Here is a 24,281-nt window from a genome sequence, read left to right as displayed (position 1 = left end):
TGCGGATGCAAGTTATTTTGCTGCAGTTTATCATTTGTTGTGTGCTTGATTGTTTGGTGGTGTTGTGGTAGGCTATTGTCCTCTATTTTATAGCGAATTACTGCATTTAGGTTAATGAAATTCATATTTCATCTCAAAAAAAAAGAAAAACAGTATATTTAAATTCATTGTATTTCTCATTATTTAATTATATTTTTTTGATAAAGATAAATTCAAACCATGTTTGCATATAATGGAGAAAAATAAATTTATAGTTATCTTCATTAACTTGTTGAGTATTCTATTTGTATTTTTTAAAATATAATATATTAAAAATATAAAATAATATACATTTAAAATTTTACATAATGTAATTTTATAGTAATATAATTAATTCAATAAAAAATAAAAGATAAAAAATAAATTATAATGTGTTTGTTCAACTAAAAACAGATTTTGAAAAATGTTTTCAGGAAAATTTATCAAACAGTGGAAAATATTTTACACAATATCATCCAAACACCATAAAATGATTTATGTAAATTGTTTTTCAGGTAATGTAATTCATTTTCTAGAATTCATTTTCAGTGAAACAAACATACCCTTCACCTATAAATTACCCTTTTAATATTGAATTTAATATTCCTGAAGTTTGATTGGAATAGTTCATGCCTTGTTTTAAAAGAGTATATATACCTCCACCGAAATTTAACCCAACCCAAAAATATATATTAAATGTTATGTAGTAAAATTAGGAATGACAATTTGTTGGGTGAGGTTAGATTTTTTATCAACTCGATTCGACCTGAAATATATATATACTTCCACCTTAGTTTAATCCTACACGAAAAATATATATTTTTCATTCGACTTAACACGATTCGAAGATATACTTCCTCCACCCGAATCTGAATCCAACCCGATATAAAACAAGGGCCTAACTAAAAAAAAATCTATAGATAAGGTATTATCATGTCTGTCCTAATAGATTTGGAAGTCATATGCTTCATTTTAAAATGATGTATCTAAAATATTTTATAGTAAGACGAAATTATAAAATATCAAAATTTATCATATTACGATTGTTTCTTATAAAATAAAATTTCAAACATATGAAATTAAGACAATGTCACAAAACAACTATATAATCGTAACATTTTATTTAAAAAGTGTCATCATTCGAACGCTCTTAGAAGCAAAATCAAGATTTTTTTTTAAATGTGAGACCTTTAGATTTTGGATTTTGGGACTCTATGACGTATCACATATTACACTTACCGAAAACGGGTTTGAATATTATAGTAATTATCCATAAATTTATATGAGATAAATGCATTGTTACTCCCGTGTCGGGTCAGGTCGAAGATTTTTCACCCTCCATCTGAATCTGATCCAACCTCACCCCTTATATAAAATATAACCCGACCCGATTCGTACTCGATTTTTTTAAACAATCTGACTCTATTAAATTGAATAAGATCAAAATCCATCGGTTTTGGATACAATCTTTTTCACATTTTTTATCACAGTTTTTTTTTTTGTTATATAAGTCAGAGATACAGTTTGATGCATTATAATGAGAAACAAATTAGTATGCCACATCAATTTCTATAATTTCACATCATTATGAATAAAAATCCACCACGTCATTGCTAGTCAACCTTAGACCTCACTTTCAACTAATTTAACCCAAAGTCTGTTGTCTTCTAAAGTGACATACATTTTTCTGGGTTTTGGTTTAGTTTTTCTTTTGTTGAAGCAAAAAGGGAAGAAGTCATGGGTTTTTGGTTTCTATCTTCCACCACTATTCTGTATATCCCAAAACCATTCTTGAACAGGTTTAGCAACTGCTGCTCCCTGTTTTTGATTTTGATTTCTCTTGTTCATTCAAAATTTGATCTTTTTGTGTTAGGGAAATCACCCATTTCTCGTTTCTTGCTGTTTTTTGTTATGCTTTTGTATTTTTTATTTGATTTAATGAGTAGTTTATAAGAATTTGTTGGTGTTAAAAATTATCTTTCTTGGTTTGATTTCTTTGCTGTTTGGATGTTAGGAAAATACCCATTTCTTATTTTTCTGTTCCTTTTAATGATTTTACAAGTGTTCCATATGTGATTCTTCATTCTTTTGTAGCTTCAGCTCTCCTGTTATCACCTACCAGAACAACAATCTTTATTGTTTTGATGATCTTTTTCTTAAATTTGTATTAGTCATTTACCTTTACTAGAGTTTTCAATTTCCTTTTTTCTATCAAGTTCGAGTTGTTTTTTTTTATAGGTGTATGCAGAGACTAACAGCAGGTCCCCTTTACTTGTTCTCAAGGGAAAGACATTGATTCTTTTACCATTGACTTGTCTACACTATGAAGCTCCTGGTCCTGGAAACACTGATTTACCATAAAGGACCAATATGTTAAGGTGGCTTACTTGTAGTTCTCACGTTTCCTCAATGTTTTTCCATAGCACCTAAGTTTACCTTAAGGTTTAGAAAACTGATGCAAAAATATAATACCAGGTTGGCTTCTGGCATATTTTTGGTGGCAAGGTAAATACCAAAGAGTTCAAAACAATTTTTACTTTAGAAACATAGCATTTATGCATTCCTTTTGTGATATTATTAATGTATTCTTTGTATAATCCGAAAGTTATCATATTGATATAACTGAGCGTTGCTTCCTACTTGTTTTCATCATCTATTGGGAGATGCACATAAAATTGTTATCAAATTTAAAAATGTATCCCAATATAGATGCTGGATTGTGAAATAAATAAAGTAATAGGTTGTTAACTTGCATGCGACTACTTTAGTCTAAGCAATAAATGTTGAGTGGGTAATTGGAATGGATCTTTTGCTTTTAAGTTCAAGCCTCATGGAACCAGCCAACTGTAAAGACATTCAAACTTGAAAGAAAAAGGATATTCTTATCTTAGTATGTAAATATTGCTGATATTTTAGCTTTTATCCCCCAGTCTTTAGCATTTGATGCGGTAATATAGCCTATTTTCTCGGACTTTGTGGTAAAGTCAAATTTTCTTTTTCAAGATTTACGTATACAAGTTTGAGTATGCGTCGAACATGGGCACTTATGTAGAAGTGAAGAGTAAGAGTAGCTTAGAGTATAGCTTGCTCATTTCACAAAATACAAGACAGGTTTTCAACCTTATTGATTCCTGAATGATATGATTTTACCGCTCCTTCCTATCAAAAAAAAATTTTACCGCTCCTTATATTTTATCTAAATTTACCTTTTCATAGGCATCTCGTCGACGGATCTTTTCCTTGGATGTTGTTTTATTAGATATCTTTGGGCAGTCAGTAAACAAGGAACTAGAGGTAATTTAGTCTTTATGCTTAATTTCGCGGTACTATTTTTACCTTCAGCACCTAATTTTTCACATTGCTTGTTGGAAAGGTCGTTGCATCACTCTTGTATGCTTTTAATTGGTTACCCGTTAAGAAGATAAATGGTGAAGAACCTCCTCTTCTAGTTAGCTGTGATGGTATTGAATTTGCCTCTTCTGACCGACCTAATAAACTATCAAAGGGGCGGGCATCCTTTAAACTGAAGATCTCCAAGGTGGTAATATTAGATTTAGTTTGTGCAATATTTTATTCAATAAGTGTGTTTCTCGGTAAAAATTTCTTCAAGGAACTTATTGCATGAGAAACTAGTCTGTAGTTTTTCATTCGTCTAGAAGTCTTCTATTGCGGAAAATAATGTCTTCTGCTGATGGTAACCAACCCCGTATAATATAACTGCAGCTAAACTACTTCTCATAGCAGAGGTTACAATATTTTGTGTAGCTAGGTTGGTTGAGTTGAAGTCCGGGTATAAATTCATAATGTCTTCACTGATAAGCACTTGAGCAAATAATTAAAATGTTCATTAATTCCAAACTAAATAAGCACATCTGATAAGGTTCACAAGCTTATCCAAAAGTTGGCTCATACGCATGATGTATATTGGCTGATTGGAAAATCAAGCTCTTAACTGCTACCTAAAGAAATTCATGGCTTGAGCTTGAATTAAACTTTTGCAAGCCAAGCTTGATCAAAATTACTAGATTGGCTATTACAGCCTCTGGCAGAATCAATAATGATGGCAGGGAACTATATATATATTTTTGCGAGAATTTGACTTTCTGTAACATATTTTATTTTATTATTTATTCATATTGTATTCATTAACGGTTTGGTTCTGATATTGTCTCAGGTATTGTCGGGTAATGGATTTCAATCATTTGGCTTAGATTATATTTCTTGTGAACCTAAGCACAATACTGTAGATGAAGCAGAACTCAGTCCAACATCGAAGAGAGTTGGATTGGGAGAAGCAAAGATTTCTAACATAGACCAACACAGTGAAGAATGCAACACTATTATCTCGAATCACAATCAGGTTTAGATCAAGACTTTTGTCCTTTTCAATTTCCTTGACATCATCATGCTATGTCTTTATAGATCGTTAATACAAGAGGTGCATAAATCACTTTTGAACTATAAACAACTACATCGCTATTTACAATCAGGCTGAGAATGGTTTTGGGTCAAGATCAGAGGCGAGAGTTGAGAGTTTTGAAGAAGTGAACACTTCCCTACCTGATTCAGGGATCACTGGGGCCCATGATTCAGCTTTAAAGGGTGTGTCAATTAGGGGGCATTCAGTTTCGGATGTAACAACTTTTAGGTACTGCCTGGGGGGCTTGACCGATAGGTCTCTTTTACTCAAGGAAATTGCAACTGTTTCGAATGAAGAAATTTCAGGCTTTGCAGAACAGGTTTCCGTCTACTCCGGATGTTCTCATCATAGGTACCTTACAATGCTTCAGCGTTCAGACATTATTGTTCGTGATCATTATATTCTTGTTGGTTAGTATAGTGAGGAATGTGATGGTACTGGTCGTGATATCTCTTGATTGTGAATATTGGGAAAATATACATCATTGTCAATTTTTCTTGGGATCTATATCTAGTGTTGTTGAATTTTGTATTCTTTTTGGTAATGGAAAAACATTGTTGCCTGCTCATAAACGTCAAATAAATATGGCAAAGAGATTGATAGATGAGGGAACAATAGCCTGGAATTCGATATCACAAAACAACCTTCAAGTTCAATGGGAGGGAGGGAGGGAGGGAGGAAGGGAGGGAGGGAAAAGAAAAGAAAAGAAAAAACCCAGAATCAAATATCTTTATTTTCAGTTTCTCTCAAATGTATTCACCAATCTCTACTGACCTAAGTTCTTAAGTCCTGCAAGCATCAGTTTCTTATAGTATAGACTTATGTTAATAATTCTTGTTTTACATTATCGAGTGGCCGGATAAAGGCAATGTGGAACTCTACATCGCCAAAGTGGATAGAAGGGTTTATAACAAAGGAAGAAGCTGAACTATCACTTCAAGATCCGAGAGGCCTGCATGAGCCTGGGACATTTATACTTAGGTTTCCTACTTCAAGGAGTTGGCCCCACCCAGACGCTGGTAGCTTAGTTGTGACATATGTTGGCAGTGATTACACTATCCATCACCGGCTGCTTTCTCTCGATAATGTATATAGGTGCTTGTTTCTTGCTTTATCAAATTTCATTGTTGTCTTAATTTTGAACTGTTATTAAGGATGAACTCATTTTAAGTGATTTATTTATTATTTATATTTGAATCCTTAATAATTTATTTGCAACACTGTACATGTTGTTCGTCAGAATACAGACGAAACGAACAGCATAATTAGGTATAATCATGATATACTTGACTTGTGTATGTTCAGCTTTTGGATTGAGTTTTCCTCTGTTACTTGGACTCGGTATGAATGTCTTGTACAGCCTTTTCCGATTTAAAGGGTTCTTCAGGGTTAAACATTAGTGGATACTTTAGGTACCATTGTTTAGTTACACTATTTATAAACATTTATCATTATCGTCATCAGGCGATTTATGTTGCGAGCTTGATCGGAACAGCGTTGGCATGGCAGATTTGTACAGTGGGAGTTGTGGGATTGGTCTATTTGGTGTCTTCTTTGTACTCAAACGTTGTTAGCATGCTTAGTTTTCCATTTGTTCCGGTTGTTGGCGTGGTGTTGTACGGTGAAAAAATGGATGCAGTTAAGGTATTGTGTAACCCCTCAGACCGATGCGGATAACCCGATCCGATCTGGAGTGTCATATTAGGGCCACCGGAGCGACCCATTATAAAAATAGCGAAAAATTTAAAACTTTTATTAAAGCATGTAACTTATAAAATGATTTATCAATATGTAGAAATAAAACATATTTTCAGACTTGTATATAAAACAAAATACAATCTACATGCTCCTTAATCACATGTACCGTACTCTGCAAACAACCCCGGAAGAACTCCCTTATTGATGTTGATTGGTGTACTGGTACAATTCATTTAACCTACAATGGTGAGTAATAGAGTGAGCTTCGGAAAGCTCAGTAATACAGAACTACCAAGTGATGCTAAAGAACATGTAGATAAATGTGAAGCCATAATTTTCTTATTGAATCAAACGTATACCAGTTTGCAAGATAATCTGGGATTCCATTAGTAGTTCATCTAGTAGAAACCATGAAGATCACAGTTCATAGGAAGCATTCATAGTATCACGTTTTCATGAGATTGAATAGGATGTCTAGTGTGTTCAAACAGTACGATAAAATCATAGTGGGTACAATAAACGAGTAATAGTTCAGTAAATCATCATAAAATCATAATGAAGTTTCACTTTTGAAACTCGTAGTTTAAATCCTTTTCATGTACACCATCCGCAGTTCCTCAGAACTACGTCCGTAGGGCTTACCTTAAGCACACAACAAAAAGGAAGCCACCTAAGGATAGGCTTTGGGCCTGTATCCTTAGGCCTGTAAGTCCATAGGACTTACCCTAAGCACACGGCAAAAGGGATCCAACCTAATGGAGTATATTGGGGCCCGTGAGCCTACCCAAGAGTCACATTAGGTCCGTAATCATCGTTATCATATATCAGTGAAAACTAATAATCAAATATCATTCATAGTCCATAAACTATCATCGATAAGTCGGTGCATCATAAAACAGTAACCATAGATTTTAGTGTACCACATTTCAAAACAGATAAAACAATTATGTAGTACATAGGGAACACACTAGAGGGTCCAAGTATTTTTCAGTGGCCTTTTGTAATTTCGGTAAGGATAACATGAAACTCGTGCAATTTGATCAGATTACAGCAACGAGGTTATATTGGAGAGAATCGATTACTAACCGATCTAATCGGACACTTAAAGTTGATACTGTAGAATCTCACTATGATTCATGTGCATCAGGAAAGCGTTCAGGAATAACCGGAGTGATTTGAGCTAATAAAAGAGAAACGGAGATTCTAGACATTACAATTCATGTTGATCGATTGGTTTATCGAACTATTCGAACTGAACAACTCTCAGAACTAATGTTTGTCGACCCGTCAATTTATTGCCTTTCCAAGTATTCACTCTTTAATACCAACAATTCTTGTCCATAAATCATCTTCGTAATCATTTCTGAATAGATCTTCCTATGGTCTTTATTTCATTTCCACGTTTCAATGATATTAGAAAATACAGATGTACTTAATTCATGGTTCATGGCCCATAAAGACAATTCATCATGTATATTTATCAGTGTTTCCAAACTCATCCAATCACCTATTAAATCCTCAGTCATTGAGGTTACTTAGTTCGTTTAGCACGCAAGTTTATCCCGGTTACTTCAGAGTTTTCCATATTAATTCAGACACTTCTGAGTTTCAGATATATGTTTTTACTTCCGTTCATTTCACTTTGGTCATATACTAAAATCATTTTGGTATTCGTGATTGATTTATCTCACAAATATCCACTTCTTAATATCGAATGCACTCTAGCGTTGAGCTGAGTACTTCCATAATTATCATCAATCCAAACTTGAGGAGACGAACTAGCATTCAAGTGGTACCTATGCCATTCAAGTAATGATATAGCACTATCATTGTTTGACCGGCTTAAATTGCGTTTAATAACATTAAAAAGTAGTACAACATTCATGTTTATTAGAATTTCTTAATTAATCCAAGACATTTACTTAGTATAGTCTATAAGGGCATTTTGGTCATTTTGGTGCTCAATGTTTTTCCATTCATTTCAAAGCTTGAGGATATCTATTCATTCCTGAACTTGGTGATACTCTTGAGTCATTTCCATCACAAGGGTATTTTGGTCATTTTATAGACCTCACGTAGTTTAATCAATTCCTTCATTTTATAGACCTCACGTAGTTTAATCAATTCCTTCCGTCCGATCTTATTATTTAATTCAGACTTATTATCTATTCCATTCTATACAGATAATTCTGAGAGAAGAGCACCCTCGATAATTTATTCTTAACTCGGAGATTTTCAGGTCAATTACCTTCTCAGAAGTTACAAACAGGTTATCAGGAATTTTCTGAACTAAGTCAGGATCTTAACAATCAAATCCGTACTTAATCGAGTTAAGTACGAATCCTCAAAGCACTATCTTATTCAGGGTCAACTCGGATTATTTTTACATTTCAAGGGCATTTTCATAATTTCTTAACCCAAATAATTTCGGTATAACTCTTAACGAAAATAACTATGATTGAGAGATCCTATGGTTAATTTTTCCCCTAACATTCTATGATCTCAAAATGATTCCTTAACAGACTTTTAGTATCTTGCACAAACCCTCTTGGTTTTAAAAACCGGTTATTCGCATTTCCTATACAAAACTAGAATTTCATATGCACATCAGTAGTTTTATCAGATCAATATGTCTTTTCAGATTTACTAATTAACTTACAGGGACAATTCTTATCATTTTCCAATATAAGGATAATTTCGTAATTTTACCCAATCGAAGTATTTCCATACCTTATCAAATGAGATACTTTATAAAATTTCAAAGTCCAGTGCTAATTCCTATATCACTTAATCTCATAACTTGTAATTGAATTCAAACTGTTCTTCAATTTCTTATATTAGTCATTTGATCCATATTTAGTTACCGAAATTTTTACTGTATTCGAATCAAGTGTAGAACTTCATTAATTACACATCTTTACCAAACATTTTCATTCATGCATTTACCAATATTCACATGTTCCATAAAGCATAAAGAGGTAGTAAAGTATTACATCGATTTTCGTACCATACTGATTGATCATATAAATTCCATTTGAACGCCCTCGATCTTTACTTCAACTTCCAATATTTTCCTCATGATCCAAGCAATCAAAATTACTAACTCGCATCCAAATAATTTCCCTTGCCATAAAAATAACTTATTATAATCTAAATAATAATTTGAGGACTCAATTGGTAAAATTGATAACTAATGTTGCCATCAAAATAGTAAATTACTTAAATTAGTGACTAAATTGATCTTTTAAAAACTATTACGTCATAACTATAACCACTTGGAAACTAAAAGACAAGGTAAAGATCTCACCTAACTTGAGTGACATACCTTGTGATTTACCACTTTATTTTCCTAGACACCACCCACTTGATTTTTCAAGTTGGAATCATAACACCATTTTCCTTTGTCTTCAGATCATATTCCTATTTGTTTTCCCTTAATTTTTTTTAATGTTTGATTGTTGATAAAGAAAACTAATTCCAAGCTTCTTAGTTCGATGATTCCACTATTAGATTCATTGTCCATGGTGGATGTGAAAAACGTCTTGATCTCTAACTCGATGGTAGCCAATTCTTCTTGTTCCTCGACTTGATCATTATCGACCACCAAAGGGAGGACTTCTTGTTGCAAATTCTCCAAGCTGGGACTCGCTGGTAGTCAGTGTTTCGCCCGATTTCGACCCCATGAACCTGTCTTTGCTGTGCAAATTGCTGGATAAAAATTGGGTTTCGTAGAGCTTTAGCAAGGAATGTCATTATCTGATGTTGTTTCCTTTCTTTGTTCTGTAACCTTCCCTCCATTGCAACAACTTGGTACCTTGAATGCTGTTGTTACTGCCTTATTCACATGATCTCAGCTAGTAAAACACTTTGATCCCTCTTTAATCGTTCCAATTCTTCATCTAATCCAAATTATCCTAACTCAACACAAGCTCCTCCACCTTGATGTTGTGAGCTCGACACCAAATTTCTTCTCCTCTTGATCGTTTTCAATAGGTGCTTTTGGGTACTGGTTTCGTTTCCCCCCAATGGAGAAGATGATTACTGTCATCTATAGTTTTATAAAATAATTTTTATAATTTAGTATTAAATAGTACCCTAGACTAGTTGACAAAGACATGATCCATTATTGCAGGACACGGTTTCAATCCCACCAAACACTTGAGAAAATTGTTCAATGCAAGTGGATGAATAATCCTTATTTTATGGATATTTTAGTTCCCTTGACAATGACTTCCATTTATTTATTATATGCAAGGAGATTGTTTTTTAGGGAAAAGTCAGAGCAATAAGTTTATTTAATAGATATCATGCTTTGGTGGATACAAATCTGGCCGAAAGTGAGCTAAAAACATTGAATTCCAACCATAGTGACAATGCCATTATCTTTAATTTTCATAGTGGACCCATAATTTTAATTTGACTAATACTAAAATTAAATATTTAATCATAAAGAAATCTAACCCCATATTGGGGTGTGATAATTCTCCCCTCCTTAAAAGAATTTCGTCCTCGAAATTCATTCATGTCACATTATTGCAGAAATGAAACTTCTATCAGTTCTCTCATATCTTTAAGTAGCTTTTACAAAAGTATGAATCATCCACTAATCCTTAACCAGCTGAGCATACATTCTTATCATAACTTTTCCCTCTTTTCAAATAAATAATCAAATCAACTTTATCCTTGTGAAATCAAATCAGCCTTGGTTACGTGAATAGGCTCACAGAGCAACAACATATCCCAATTTCATTTCCGGAGTCAAGTAAGAATTTTTCAGATAAATAACTCTGACATGGCTCGTGAGGTACTTTACATCGTTTAGACATATGTTACTTGTATTCCTTTTTGTACAATATATCCTTAATGGATAGAAACTTTGGTTTACTCGTTAAAGATATGGACTAAGCCCTGGAGTTCCGGTTCAGAGAGGTACGATTGTAGTCTAGGGGCATGTACTGATCAGACATATTTTGACATTCGACCGGTCGGTCTATCTTGAAAATTTTTAACTCAAACCATAGCTCTGATACCACTAAATGTAACCCCCTCAGACCGATGCGGATAACCCGATCCGATCTGGAGTGTCACATTAGGGCCACCGGAGTGACCCACTATAAAAATAGTGGAAAATTTAAAACTTTTATTAAAACATGTAACTTATAAAATGATTTATCAATATTCAGAAATAAAATAGATTTTCATACTTGTATATAAAACAAAATACAATCTACATGCTCCCTAATCACATGTACCGTACTCTGCAAACAACCCCAGAAGAACTCCCTTACTGATGTTGATAGATGTACTGGTACAATTCATTTAACCTGAAATGGTGAGTAATAGAGTGAGCTTCGGAAAACTCAGTAATACAGATCTACCAAGTGATGCTAAAGGACATGTAGATAAATGTGAAACCATAATTTTCTTATTAAATCAAACGTATACCAATTTGCAAGATAATTTGGGATTCCATTAGTAGTTCATCTAGTAGAAACCATGAAGATCACAGTTCATAGGAAGCATTCATAGTATCACGTTTTCATGAGATCGAATAGGATGTCTAGTGTGTTCCAACAGTACGATAAAATCATAGTAGGTATAATAAATGAGTAATAGTTCAGTAAATCATCATAAAATCATAATGAAGTTTCACTTTTGAAACTCGTAGTTTAAATCCTTTTCATGTACACCATCCGCAGTTCCTCAGAACTACGTCCGTAGGGCTTACCTTAAGCACACAGCAAAAAGGAAGCCACCTAAGGATAGGCTTTGGGCCTGTATCCTTAGGCCCGTAAGTCCATAGGGCTTACCCTAAGAACACGGCAAAAGGGAACCAACCTAATGGAGCATCTTGGGGCCCGTGAGCCTACCCAAGAGTCACATTAGGTCCGTAATCATCGTTATCATATATCAGTGAAAACCAATAATCATATATCAGTCATAGTCCATAAACTATCACCGGTAAGTCGGTGTATCATAAAACAGTAACCATAGATCTTAGTGTACCATATTTCAAAACAGATAAAACAATTATGTAGTACATAGGGAACACACTAGAGGATCCAAGTATTTTTCATAGGCCTTTTGTAATTATCGGTAAGGATAACATGAAACTCGTGCAATTTGATCAGATTACAGGAACGAGGTTATATTGGAGAGAATCGATTACTAACCGATCTAATCGGACACTTAAAGTTGATACTGTAGAATCCCATTATGATTCATGTGCATCAAGAAAGCGTTCAGGAATAACCGGAGTGATTTGAGCTAATAAAAGAGAAACGGAGATTCTATACATTACAATTCATGTTGATGGATCGGTTTATCGAACTATTCGAACTGAACAATTCTCAGAACTAATATGTGTCGACCCGTCAATTTATTGCCTTTCCAAGTATTCACTCTTTAATACCAACAATTCTTGTCCAGAAGATCTTCCTACGGTCTTTATTTCATTTCCATGTTTCAATGATATTAGAAAATATATATGTACATAATTCATGGTTCATGACCCATAAAGACAATTCATCATGTATATTTATCAGTGTTTCCAAACTCATCCAATCACCTATTAAATCCTCAGTCATTGAGGTTACTTAGTTCGTTTAGCACGCAAGTCTATCCCGGTTACTTCAGAGTTTTCCAGATTAATTCAAACACTTTTGAGTTTCGGATATATGTTTTACTTCCGTTCATTTCACTTTGGTCATATACTAAAATCATTTTGGTATTCGTGATTGATTTATCTCACAAATATCCACTTCTTAATATCGAATGCGCTCTAGCGTTGAGCTGAGTTGAGTACTTCCATAATTATCATCAATCCAAACTTGAGGAGACGAACTAGCATTCAAGTGGTACCTATGCCATTCAAGTAATGATATAGCACTATCATTGTTTGACCGACTTAAATTACGTTTAATAACATTAAAAAGTAGTACAACATTCATGTTTATTAGAATTTCTTAATTAATCCAAGACATTTACTTAGTATAGTCTATAAGGGCATTTTAGTCATTTTGGTGCTCAATGTTTTTCCATTCATTTCAAAGCTTGAGGATATCTATTCATTCCTGAACTTGGTGATACTCTTGAGTCATTTCCATCACAAGGATATTTTGGTCATTTTATAGACCCCACGTAGTTTAATCAATTCCTTCCGTCCGATCTTATTATTTAATTCAGACTTATTATCTATTCCATTCTATACAGACAATTCTGACAGAAGAGCACCATCGATAATTTATTCTTAACTCGGAGATTTTCATGTCAATTGCCTTCTCAGAAGTTACAAACAGGTTATCAGGAATTTTCTGCACTAAGTCAGGATCTTAACAATCAAATACGTACTTAATCGAGTTAAGTACGAATCCTCATAGTACTTTCTTATTCAGGGTCAACTCGGACTATTTTTACATTTCAAGGGCATTTTCATAATTTCTTAACCCAAATAATTTCGGTATAACTCTTAACGAAAATAACTATGATTTAGAGATCCTATGGTTAATTTTTTCCCTAACATTCTCTGATCTCAAAATGATTCCTTAACAGACTTCTAGTATCTTGCATAAACCCTCTTGGTTTTAAAAATCGGTTATTCGCATTTCCTATACAAAACTAGAATTTCATATGCACATCAGTAGTTTTATCAGATCAATATGTCTTTTCAGATTTACTAATTAACTTACAGGGACAATTCTTATCATTTTCCAATATAAGGATAATTTCGTAATTTTACCCAATCGAAGTATTTCCATACCTTATCAAATGAGATACTTTATAAAATTTCAAAGTCCAGTGCTAATTCCTATATCACTTAATCTCATAACTTGTAATTGAATTCAAACTGTTCTTCAATTTCTTATATTAGTCATTTGATCCATATTCAGTTACCGAAATTTTTACTATATTCGAATCAAGTGTAGAACTTCATTAATTACACATCTTTACCAAACATTTTCATTCATGCATTTACCAATATTCACATGTTCCATAAAGCATAAAGAGGTAGTAAAGTATTACCTCGATTTTCGTACCATACTGATTGATCATATAAATTCCATTTGAACGCCCTCGATCTTTACTTCAACTTCCAATATTTTCCTCATGATCCAAGCAATCAAAATTACTAACTCGCATCCAAATAATTTCCCTTGCCATAAAAATAACTTATTAGAATCTAAATAATAATTTGAGGACTCAATTGGTAAAATTGATAACTAATGTTGCCATCAAAATAGTAAATTACTTAAATTAGTGACTAAATTGATCTTTTAAAAACTATTACGTCATAACTATAATCACTTGGAAACTAAAAGACAAGGTAAAGATCTCACCTCACTTGAGTGACATACCTTGTGATTTACCACTTTATTTTTCTAGACACCACCCAAGTGATTTTTCATGTTGGAATCATAACACCATTTTCCTTTGTCTTCAGATCATATTCCTATTTGTTTTCCCTTAATTTTTTTTAATGTTTGATTGTTGATAAAGAAAACTAATTCCAAGCTTCTTAGTTCGATGATTCCACTGTTAGATTCATTGTCCACGGTGGATGTGAAAAACGTCATGATCTCTAACTCGATGGTAGCCAATTCTTCTTGTTCCTCGACTTGATCATTATCGACCACCACAGGGAGGACTTTTTGCTGCAAATTCTCCAAGCTGGGACTCGCTGCTAGTCAGTGTTTCGCCCGATTTCGACCCCATGAACCTGTCTTTGCTGTGCAAATTGCTGGATAAAAATTGGGTTTCGTAGAGCTTTAGCAAGGAATGTCATTATCTGATGTTGTTTCCTTTCTGTGTTCTGTAACCTTCCCTCCATTGCAACAACTTGGTACCTTGAATGCTGTTGTTGCTGCCTTAATCGCACGATCTCAGCTAGTAAAACACTTTGATCCCTCTTTAATCGTTCCAATTCTTCATCTAATCCAAATTATCCTAACTCAACACAAGCTCCTCCACCTTGATGTTGCGAGCTCGACACCAAATTTCTTCTCCTCTTGATCGTTTTCAATAGGTGCTTTTGGGTACTGGTTTCGTTTCCCCCCAATGGAGAAGATGATTATTGTCATCTATAGTTTTATAAAATAATTTTAATAATTTAGTATTAAATAGTACCCTAGACTAGTTGACAAAGACATGATCTATTATTGCAGGACACAGTTTCAATCCCACCAAACACTTGAGAAAATTGTTCAATGCAAGTGGATGAATAATCCTTATTTTATGGATATTTTAGTTCCCTTGACAATGACTTCCATTTATTTATTATATGCAAGGAGATTGTTTTTTGGGGAAAAGTCAGAGCAATAAGTTTATTTAATAGATATCATGCTTTGGTGGATACAAACCTGGCCGAAAGTGAGCTAAAAACATTGAATTCCAACCATAGTGGCAATGCCATTATCCTTAATTTTCATAGTGGACCATAATTTTAATTTGACTAATACTTAAATCAAACATTTAATCATAAAGAAATCTAACCCCATATTGGGGTGTGACATATTGGCAATGTTGTTCACTCTTTGGGGCTTTGCTTCTTCTATCTACCAACAATATCTTGATGAAAATAAATCAAAGGATTAGGAATCCGAGCGAATTGAAGATTCTAAATCCGAACTTAACTCAATTGATTCGGATGATATTCAATAAATTTAAAGTTCAAACACTACATCTGTAACTTTTTTTTTTCATTTTCAGTTGTATCTGTAAGCTTCTTATTTCAATTGTGTTGAAATTTATTTCACGGTGTCATGTTATTTGGATTGGGATGAAAATATTGAATGCAAGTGTGCACTGAGAAATGTCTAATATGAGTATTTGAGTATTTGGAGGACTCTTAAAAGAGTAATATATCGATATTCATATCCGATATTACATAGGTCATGTATATTTCATGAAAAATGAAGAATCGGAGCAACGTAGATACGAACAAGTTCAGATATTCCACTTTCTTTGAAGCACTTGGCAAATTCTTCCTGCAATGGTTTCTGCATTCATTATGGGATTATTATCAACTGCAAAAACCAAGCTAAGATCAGAGTCAACAGACATGATTGTATATGCGTATATAATTATGTATACATATAGGATGATTATATATATATACCTCTTTTGATCGATGGAATTAGCAAACCAGTCAACTTGTCAATCTGGTAAAATTTTCAAATTAAGTTATCATGAAATCGTAAGTTTGAGAGACTAATTGAAGCATGGAAGAAAAACCAATTATATGATATGAAATCAGCTGATAGTTACAAGGGTAAACCTACCACGAAAACATAGGTTATATTTGGATCAAAGGAGGAGGCCATCATGGCATTGAAATCAGGTCTTCTTCGTAAATCACATCCTAAAACATGTCGAAGATACGTACTTACACGAATATAAACGAAAACAAACGTAAACTGCGCCTACTTATAAACCCATCCAGAGGCATTTCTCTTCCCAAAATAAGATACTGCTAACCTATGACACGGAATGCAGAAAATAGATCCCTGAAGCTATGACTACGACTGAAGCTGCGAATAACGGGGAAATCAGGACCGCATGATGGTCCTGTTTGGAAAAATCTTCCTGTAAAAACAATTGATAAATTATAAAAACCATTTACTTAAGCAACAGGTTCCTATATACATTCGATGGAAGGAAATTGTTGTCTTAACATTAAATTATTAAGTTTTGAAACTTCAGTCCAATTGCTTCTGTTTCAATATTATTAGATATGTTCTGCAGAAGACCAACATTTTATCATTTTCAATCCATTCATTGGGGCCACCACAGGCATCCCTCATTTCAATTCTTATTACCTACCTTGATTCTTGCCATACTCTATCTTTGAAAGAAATTAACCCACGATAAATTTATTAAAACGAAAGTGAAACACCCAGAAAATGCCGATTAAGATAGTTATTACAAGGTGGAAATACTCAAGGGAACGCTGCTATAGGAGAGGATGCAGGAAAACATAATACATACAAAAAAGCACCCACGCAGCAATAGATATGAAACAGCTACAGAAAAGGGCCTGCCTACCACCATGCAATGAAGTTTTCTGCTCTCTCCACCGCTCGGTCTGCAACAAAAATCCGTCAAAGAGTTCCCTTTTTTATAAATCTCTGTTGAACTCTTACGTAGATCTTAATGAACCACCATGGTTTTCCAGTTGTGAATACAATGTATCCCATGCTTAATCCCAACACCAACCCACATCCATACCCTATCAGTATAGAAAATTTCCAATTCAATCCATCATCATCATCATCTCTATCGAATTTGGCTGGAGTTCCCTCATCATTATCACAGCTTTTTGATAATGGCAATCCACATAAACCCAAGTTTCCTATGTAGGAATCATTACTGAAAGTCTCCAATTGTTTGCCTTGAGGAATGGGTCCCATGAGATTATTATGAGAAAGGTTTAACACCTCTAGGAATCCAAGATTTGTAAACTCTGTTGGAATTCTTCCATGGAGCTTGTTTGATGATAGATCTAATGATTCAAGTTCCGACAAATCACCTAATGATGATGGGATAGGACCTGTTAAACAATTATGAGAGAGATTTAGGACAATGAGTGAATGAAGTTCTCCAATTGTTTTAGGAATTTCTCCGGAGAATTGGTTGCTGGAGAAGTCAATAGCTGTCCATATGGTTAATAGTTTTTCAAACTCTGTTTCCAACCCTTTTGTTGTAAAAGATAAACCTGGCCAAATAAATACTGTTCCACCAGCTATTACATCTTCCATGTACTCTGGTTTAACTTTCTTTCCATTCCCTTCTCTAATGGCATGCAAATTTTCAAAAAAATTTACAGGTAGGTAGCCACCGAAGTTATTATGAGAGAGATCAATGACACGTAAACGAGTGAAGGTAACATCAGAGCTATCCAACTTACCATAGAATCTATTTTCTCTCAAGTCTAGCACTTGTAACTGATCCAAATTTCCTAACCAATTTGGGAAAGTGTCACTTAAATAGTTGTTCCCAACATCAAGAAACTCCAGTTCTTTACAGTTACCCAAAGATCGTGGCAGTGACCCTTCGAATTGGTTGTTGCTGATTAGAAAACTTTTTAAGCTGCAACCTTCAACAAAATTTTCAGGTATTTTACCATGAAAATTATTCATCCGTAGGTCAAGGGATAAAAGGGAAGAACTCAAGTTTCCAATGCACTCTGGAATTGTTCCATCCAAACCATTATTCCCCAAAGTGAGATCCATAAGGGAACTCAAATTGCATAATGAGGAATGTTTGTTAATTTACTTAACAACATCAGGCCTTTTCTTACAATACCATTTATGGAGCCTGAATTGTAGTGAAATATATAACTGTTTTTAAAACGATTTTAAATATTCTTCTCATTAAACAAAAAGATGACAATTGCAAATCGATACACTTTCCAATAGTTAGGAAATATCACATCACACGCAAAAAATTACCAAATTTTGGAAATATCAAGGAAATTTGGTTTAGTTCATTTCGAGTTGAAAAAACAAGATATTTTAAATTTAAATCATGGATTTATTTGAATTTAATATTTAAATGATTTATTTTTTAATACAAAAGGACACGTTAAATGAAAAAAATTCTTATAAATAATTAATAAATATATAACAAAATAACAACAAAAAGATGAAGGAAAATTATATTATACCTGTCAAGTTGTTATTCGAAAAATCAATAACTTCTAGATAAATTATATTTTCGATAACCGATGGAATTGTACCTGAAATGTAAAATTAAATTTGTCAAAATAATTTGATGAAATAAGTATATTGTGTCTAGAGTAGTGTGATTATCTTTATGTTTATATTTTTAGAATTTAGGTAATTTTGAACTAGAACTTGTATACTCTATTTGTCTCATATTAAATAAAATGACTTAAGAAATATGTCCAATTACAAGACATGAATGCGTTTTATTATTTTCATCAATTCAAGACATTATATATGTTGCAAAAATAAAAATTTTATTAAATTGTTTTACTACTTATGAAAGCTCCAAATAGTTGGAAGTATTAAGTCTAAAAAGAAAACTGAAGCATCCAAAAAATAAATAAATCAAGCACTAAACATGACAATATTACATAGAGTTTTTTTAAGTATCATATTCAAGTAGTTAGAAGTCTGAAATGTGAAACTAATTTATTTTTTCATAGCCAAAAGTATTACTATATTAAGAGACTAAAAATTTAAAAAACTACAGAAATATAAAATAGTTCTAAGGTATTTGATTCAGAGAAGACTGACGATACAACTTATTTCAATATGTAAGTTATATTATACCTGCCAAGTTGTTATTCGAAAAATCAATAATTTCTAGAGAAATTATATTTCCGATAACCGATGGAATTGTACCTGAAATGTAAAATTAAATTTGTCAAAATAATTTGACGAAATAACTATATTATGTCTATAGTAGTGTGATTGAGTATCTTTATGTTTATAATTTTGAATTTAGGTAATTTTAGAAATATGTACAATTGGTTTAGTGATCTGCACATCCAATTACAAGACATGAATGCGTTTTATTATTTTCATCAATTCAAGACATTATATATGTTGCACAAGTTAGGCCTAATAAAAAGTTAAAAGATGTACTATTTTTGTTTTATTTATTCTAAATTAACCCCTGTTTTGTTGTCATTTTAATTTGGTCACTGATTTATGCATTTTATATTTCGAATTAACTACTAACTTTCATCTAATGAAAATAAAAGAGAAAGGAATGCAAATGAGAAATTTTTTACCTTTGAAGTTATTGCGACCAAGATACAACTGTTCCAGCATAGTCAAATTTCCGATTCCTATAGGTATACTTCCTTCCATAGAGTTGTTCCACAGTGATAAATACCTCAACTCTTTGCACTTGTATAAACTACTGGGAATGATACCAGAAATTTGATTCTCGGTCAAGCTTAATGCTTGTAATTTAGACATGTTATCAAATATTTTCGACTCTAGATGGCCTGCGGTGAAATTGTTAGTTATATAAATCTTTTAACTAATGAAAATATATTCAATATCGAGAAAGATATAAAACCTAAAAAACATGATATTATATCTTTAAAGTTGTTAAAAGAAAGACTAATATTCTCAAGATAAGTAAAGTTTGTAATAACTTATGGAATTTCACGTCAAACATATAAGTAAACCGATCAAAATTTATTAATAAATTTTCTAACAAACCCCTAATTTCTATGTTGAGCACTAGAGGCATTTGTTCTCCATTTCTTTCCCTTTTTATTTTCTTAAACTTGAAAATTTTATTCAAATTTTTTTCACTGCTTAAGAAAGCTGCAAATAGTTGAAAATATTCAATCCAAACACATCTTTACCCAAGAAATCGTTATTAGAAAATTTTATGTACGCGAGAGAATTCAAATTTTCATTTACCGATGAAATTTTATCTAAAATATATAATTAAATCTGTCAAAAACTATTAATATTTTTTTATAGAAGATCCTTATATTTTTGTTGAGCGCTTTAGTTATATGTTCTGTATTTATTTCCCGTTTTAAAAATAAAAATAAAAATAAAAATTTGTTAAATTGTTTTAGTACTTTTGAAAGCTCCAAATAGTTGGAAGTACAGGTCCAAAAATAAATCAAACAGTAAACATGAAAATATTACATACAATTTTTTATGTATCATATTCAAGTAGTTAGAAGTATGAAATGTAAAACTAATTTATTTTTTCATAGCCAGAAGTATTACTATATTAAGAGACTAAAAATTTTAAAAACTACAGAAATATAAAAATAGTTCTAAGGTATTTGATTCAGAGAAGACTAATGATACAACTTATTTCAATATGTAGGTTATAACTTATTCATTTAGTCTGCCCTAATTTAATATTAAATAATTGGTTGATGGTTCAATTGTATATAAAAATTAGATAACAAAAAATGAAGAAAAAAATTGGAATTGTTCAAGTGAGAGTAGATGGCCTGCAATGACAACGTTAGTTATAAAATAAACTTTTTACTACTGAAAATAAAGTCATGATTGAGAAAAATATGGAACCTGAAAGAGAATTATGACCCAGAGATAACCATTCCAAGTTTGAAAAGTTTCCGATAACCGATGGAATTGTACCTGAAATGTAAAATTAAATTTGTTAAAATAATTTGACGAAAAAAATAAGATATTTTAAATTTAAATCATTTTAGAATAGATTTATCTGAGTTTAATATTTAAATGATTTATGTTTGAATACAAAAGGACAAGTCAAATGACAAAAATTCTCATAACTAATTAATAAATATATAACAAAATAACAAAAAAAAGAGGAAGAAAAGTTATATTATACATGTCAAGTTGTTATTCGAAAAATAAATAATTTTTAGAGATATTATATTTCCGATAACCGGTAGAATTGTACCTAAAAAGTAAAATTAAAATTTTCAAAATAATTTGTCAAAATAACTTCTGAAAAGTAAAATTAAATTTGATATTAAATAATTGGTTGATGGTTCAATTGTATATAAAAATTAGATAACAAAAAATGAAGAAAAAAATTGGAATTGTTCAAGTGAGAGTAGATGGCATGCAATGCAACGTTATAAAATAATTTTTTACTAGTAAAAATAAAGTCATGATTGAAAAAAGTGTAATACCTTAATTTTATCCGAAAATTAAAATTGGATTCAAGACACTTGAGAATTAGTTTGAAGATGGTCGTCCATCGATTAACTCAAGTGCCACTGATGACATGAACGAAAAAGAATTCGTGAAATTCTACATTTAAGGTGTGTAGAGACTTTGACCATGAATTTTTAGCAAATATTTAAGTTGCTTTAGTGGCCATATATTTATTCAAGGAATTTAAAAATTCCAAATTGTAAATTTGGTGATGACTAAGAACCAAACTCTTATTTGTACTATTTGTAATTTTGAGAGGGGTATAAAATCCAAACAAAAAGCAACCCCCGTTTTTGGTATGCTAAAAAAGGCTTGGTCTTTCCTTCAATGGGTTTTCTACTTTCTTTATTTCTCAAACCATATAGAAGTAAAGTTAATAAGAGGGCAGGATGTTTGCCTTGGTTGGTGGTCGGTCGCCGTGTGTCAGGAAGGAGCGTGAGTAGTTGTTGGTCGCCGGTTTAGGTTGGTTCAAACGGTGATCGAGCCATTTTGGAGCTCTCGGTCTAGTGAATAGAAAAGGGGTTCTTTATTTTGGCTTAGGTATAAGGCCCGATGGGGTGGCTTTGGGTTGAGGTTTTGTTGAAGATAGGAGAAAGTTAAGAACTTGAGTTGGTTTAGGTCTTTACCCGGCCGTTGTATAGCCGAGTTACATCGAAATACGGTGGTTAAGTGGCGGTTGAGCGGGGCCGGCAACATTTGGGTTGGATGCTTGGAGGAGCGCCGCACGCTGAAGAAGAAGAAAGGAAGCTGGTAACATTTCACGTGTTTTTCTGTTTAGTTTAGGTGGGGTTGTCTATTTTAAAATTTTGGATTAACCACGCGTCAAGTCCCCTAGTATTTACATGTTATCACTTTTGGTAGCTATTTTAGGGGCTAATCACCTATAGTTCCCTCCATTTCTGTCGTATTTTTGCACTATGGTCACTATAAATTTTTTTTTATTTATTCTAAATTAACCCCCTATTTCGCTGTCATTTTAATTTGATCACTGATTTATACATTTTATAATTCGAATTAACTACTAACTTTCATCTAATAAAAATAAAAGAGAAAGGAATGCAAATGAGGAATTTTTTACCTTTGAAGTTGTTGTAACCAAGAATCAAAGATTGGAGCATAGTCAAATTTCCGATTTCTATAGGTATACTTCCTTCCATAGAGTTGTTCTACAGTGATAAATACCTCAACTCTTTGCACTTGTATAAACTATTGGGAATACTACCAGAAATATGGTTCCCATCCAAGCTTAATTCTTGCAATTTAGAAAGGTTATAAAATATTCTCGACTCTAGATGACCTGCGGTGAGATTGTTAGTTATAAAACAGCTTTAAACTATTGAAAATATATTCAAGATCGAGAAAGATATAAAATCTAAAAAACATGATATTATATCTTTAAAGTTGTTAAAAGAAAGACTAATATTCTCAAGATAAGTAAAGTTTGTAATAACTAATGGAATTTCACCACAAACATATAAGTAAACCGATCAAAATTTATTAATAAATTTTCTAACAAACCCATATCTTCTATGTTGAGCACTAGAGGCATTTGTTCTCCATTTCTTTCCCTTTTTATTTTCTTAAACTTGAAAATTTTGTTCAAATTTTTTTCACTGCTTAAGAAAGCTGCAAATAGTTGAAAATATTCAATCCAAACACATCTTTACCCAAGAAATCGTTATTAGAAAAAAATTATGTACGCGAGAGAATTCAAATTTTCATTCACTAGTGAAATTTTATCTAAAATATATAATAAATCTGTAAAAAAAATATTAATATTTTAATAGAAGATCCTTATATTTTTGTTGAGCCCTATATGTATAAGTTTTGCATTTCTTTCCCGTTTTAAAAATAAAAATAAATTTTTTGGTAAATTGTTTTAGTACTTATGAAAGCACCAAATAATTGGAAGTATCAGGTCCAAAAAAAACTGAAGCATCCAAAAAAAATAAATCAAGTAGTAAATGTGACAATATTACATACAATTTTTTAAGTAACATATTCAAGTAGTTAGAAGTATGAAATGTGAAACTAATTTATTTTTTCATAGCCAAAAGTATTTCTATATTAAGAGATTAAAAATTTTAAAAACTACAGAAATATAAAAATAGTTCTAAGGTATTTGATTAAGAGAAGACTAACAATACAACTTATTTCAATATGTAGGTTATAACTTATTCATTTAGTCTGACCTAATTTGATATTAAATAATTGGTTGATGGTTCAATTGTATATAAAAATTAGGTATCAAAAAATGAAGAAAAAAATTGGAATTGTTCAAGTGAGAGTAGATGGCCTGCAATGACAACGTTAGTTATAAAATAATTGGTATTAAATAATTGGAATATGTAGGTTATAACTTATTCATTTAATATGCCATAATTTGATAGTAAATAATTGGTTGATGATTCAATTGTATATAAAAATTAGATAACAAAAAATGAAGAAAAAATTGAAATTGTTCAAGTGAGAGTAGATGGCTTTCAATGACAACG

General features: G+C 32.2%; 2 protein-coding genes and 1 long non-coding RNA gene across 3 annotated transcripts; 1 reads left to right on the top strand and 2 right to left on the bottom strand.

The window, feature by feature from the left end:
* The first annotated feature begins 3,054 nt into the window (after nucleotides 1–3,054).
* Nucleotides 3,055–5,591, top strand: LOC120125851 (SH2 domain-containing protein B-like). The gene is made up of 7 exons (XM_039144185.1): nucleotides 3,055–3,129; nucleotides 3,235–3,312; nucleotides 3,392–3,559; nucleotides 4,193–4,378; nucleotides 4,509–4,789; nucleotides 5,010–5,190; nucleotides 5,304–5,591. The coding sequence occupies exons 1-7, from the start codon at nucleotides 3,055–3,057 to the stop codon at nucleotides 5,589–5,591; spliced, it is 1,257 nt and encodes a 418-aa protein (XP_039000116.1).
* Nucleotides 5,592–16,275: 10,684 nt separating this feature from the next.
* On the bottom strand, nucleotides 16,276–16,653 carry LOC120125868. The gene is made up of 3 exons (XR_005516406.1): nucleotides 16,610–16,653; nucleotides 16,414–16,493; nucleotides 16,276–16,293 (listed from the first exon to the last, which is right to left on the bottom strand). It is a non-coding gene; the product is annotated as an uncharacterized LOC120125868 (long non-coding RNA).
* A 579-nt stretch (nucleotides 16,654–17,232) lies between these two features.
* Nucleotides 17,233–18,363, bottom strand: LOC120125850 (receptor-like protein 9DC3). The gene has a single exon (XM_039144184.1). It carries the CDS (start codon nucleotides 18,361–18,363, stop codon nucleotides 17,233–17,235), a length of 1,131 nt encoding a protein of 376 aa, XP_039000115.1.
* Between the last annotated feature and the right edge of the window lie 5,918 nt (nucleotides 18,364–24,281).

Source organism: Hibiscus syriacus, unplaced genomic scaffold (assembly GCF_006381635.1).
Source record: "Hibiscus syriacus cultivar Baekdansim isolate YM2019G1 unplaced genomic scaffold, ASM638163v2 tig00110445_pilon, whole genome shotgun sequence".
Classification (NCBI taxonomy): domain Eukaryota; kingdom Viridiplantae; phylum Streptophyta; class Magnoliopsida; order Malvales; family Malvaceae; genus Hibiscus; species Hibiscus syriacus.
This window is presented reverse-complemented; position numbering and strand designations above follow the sequence as displayed.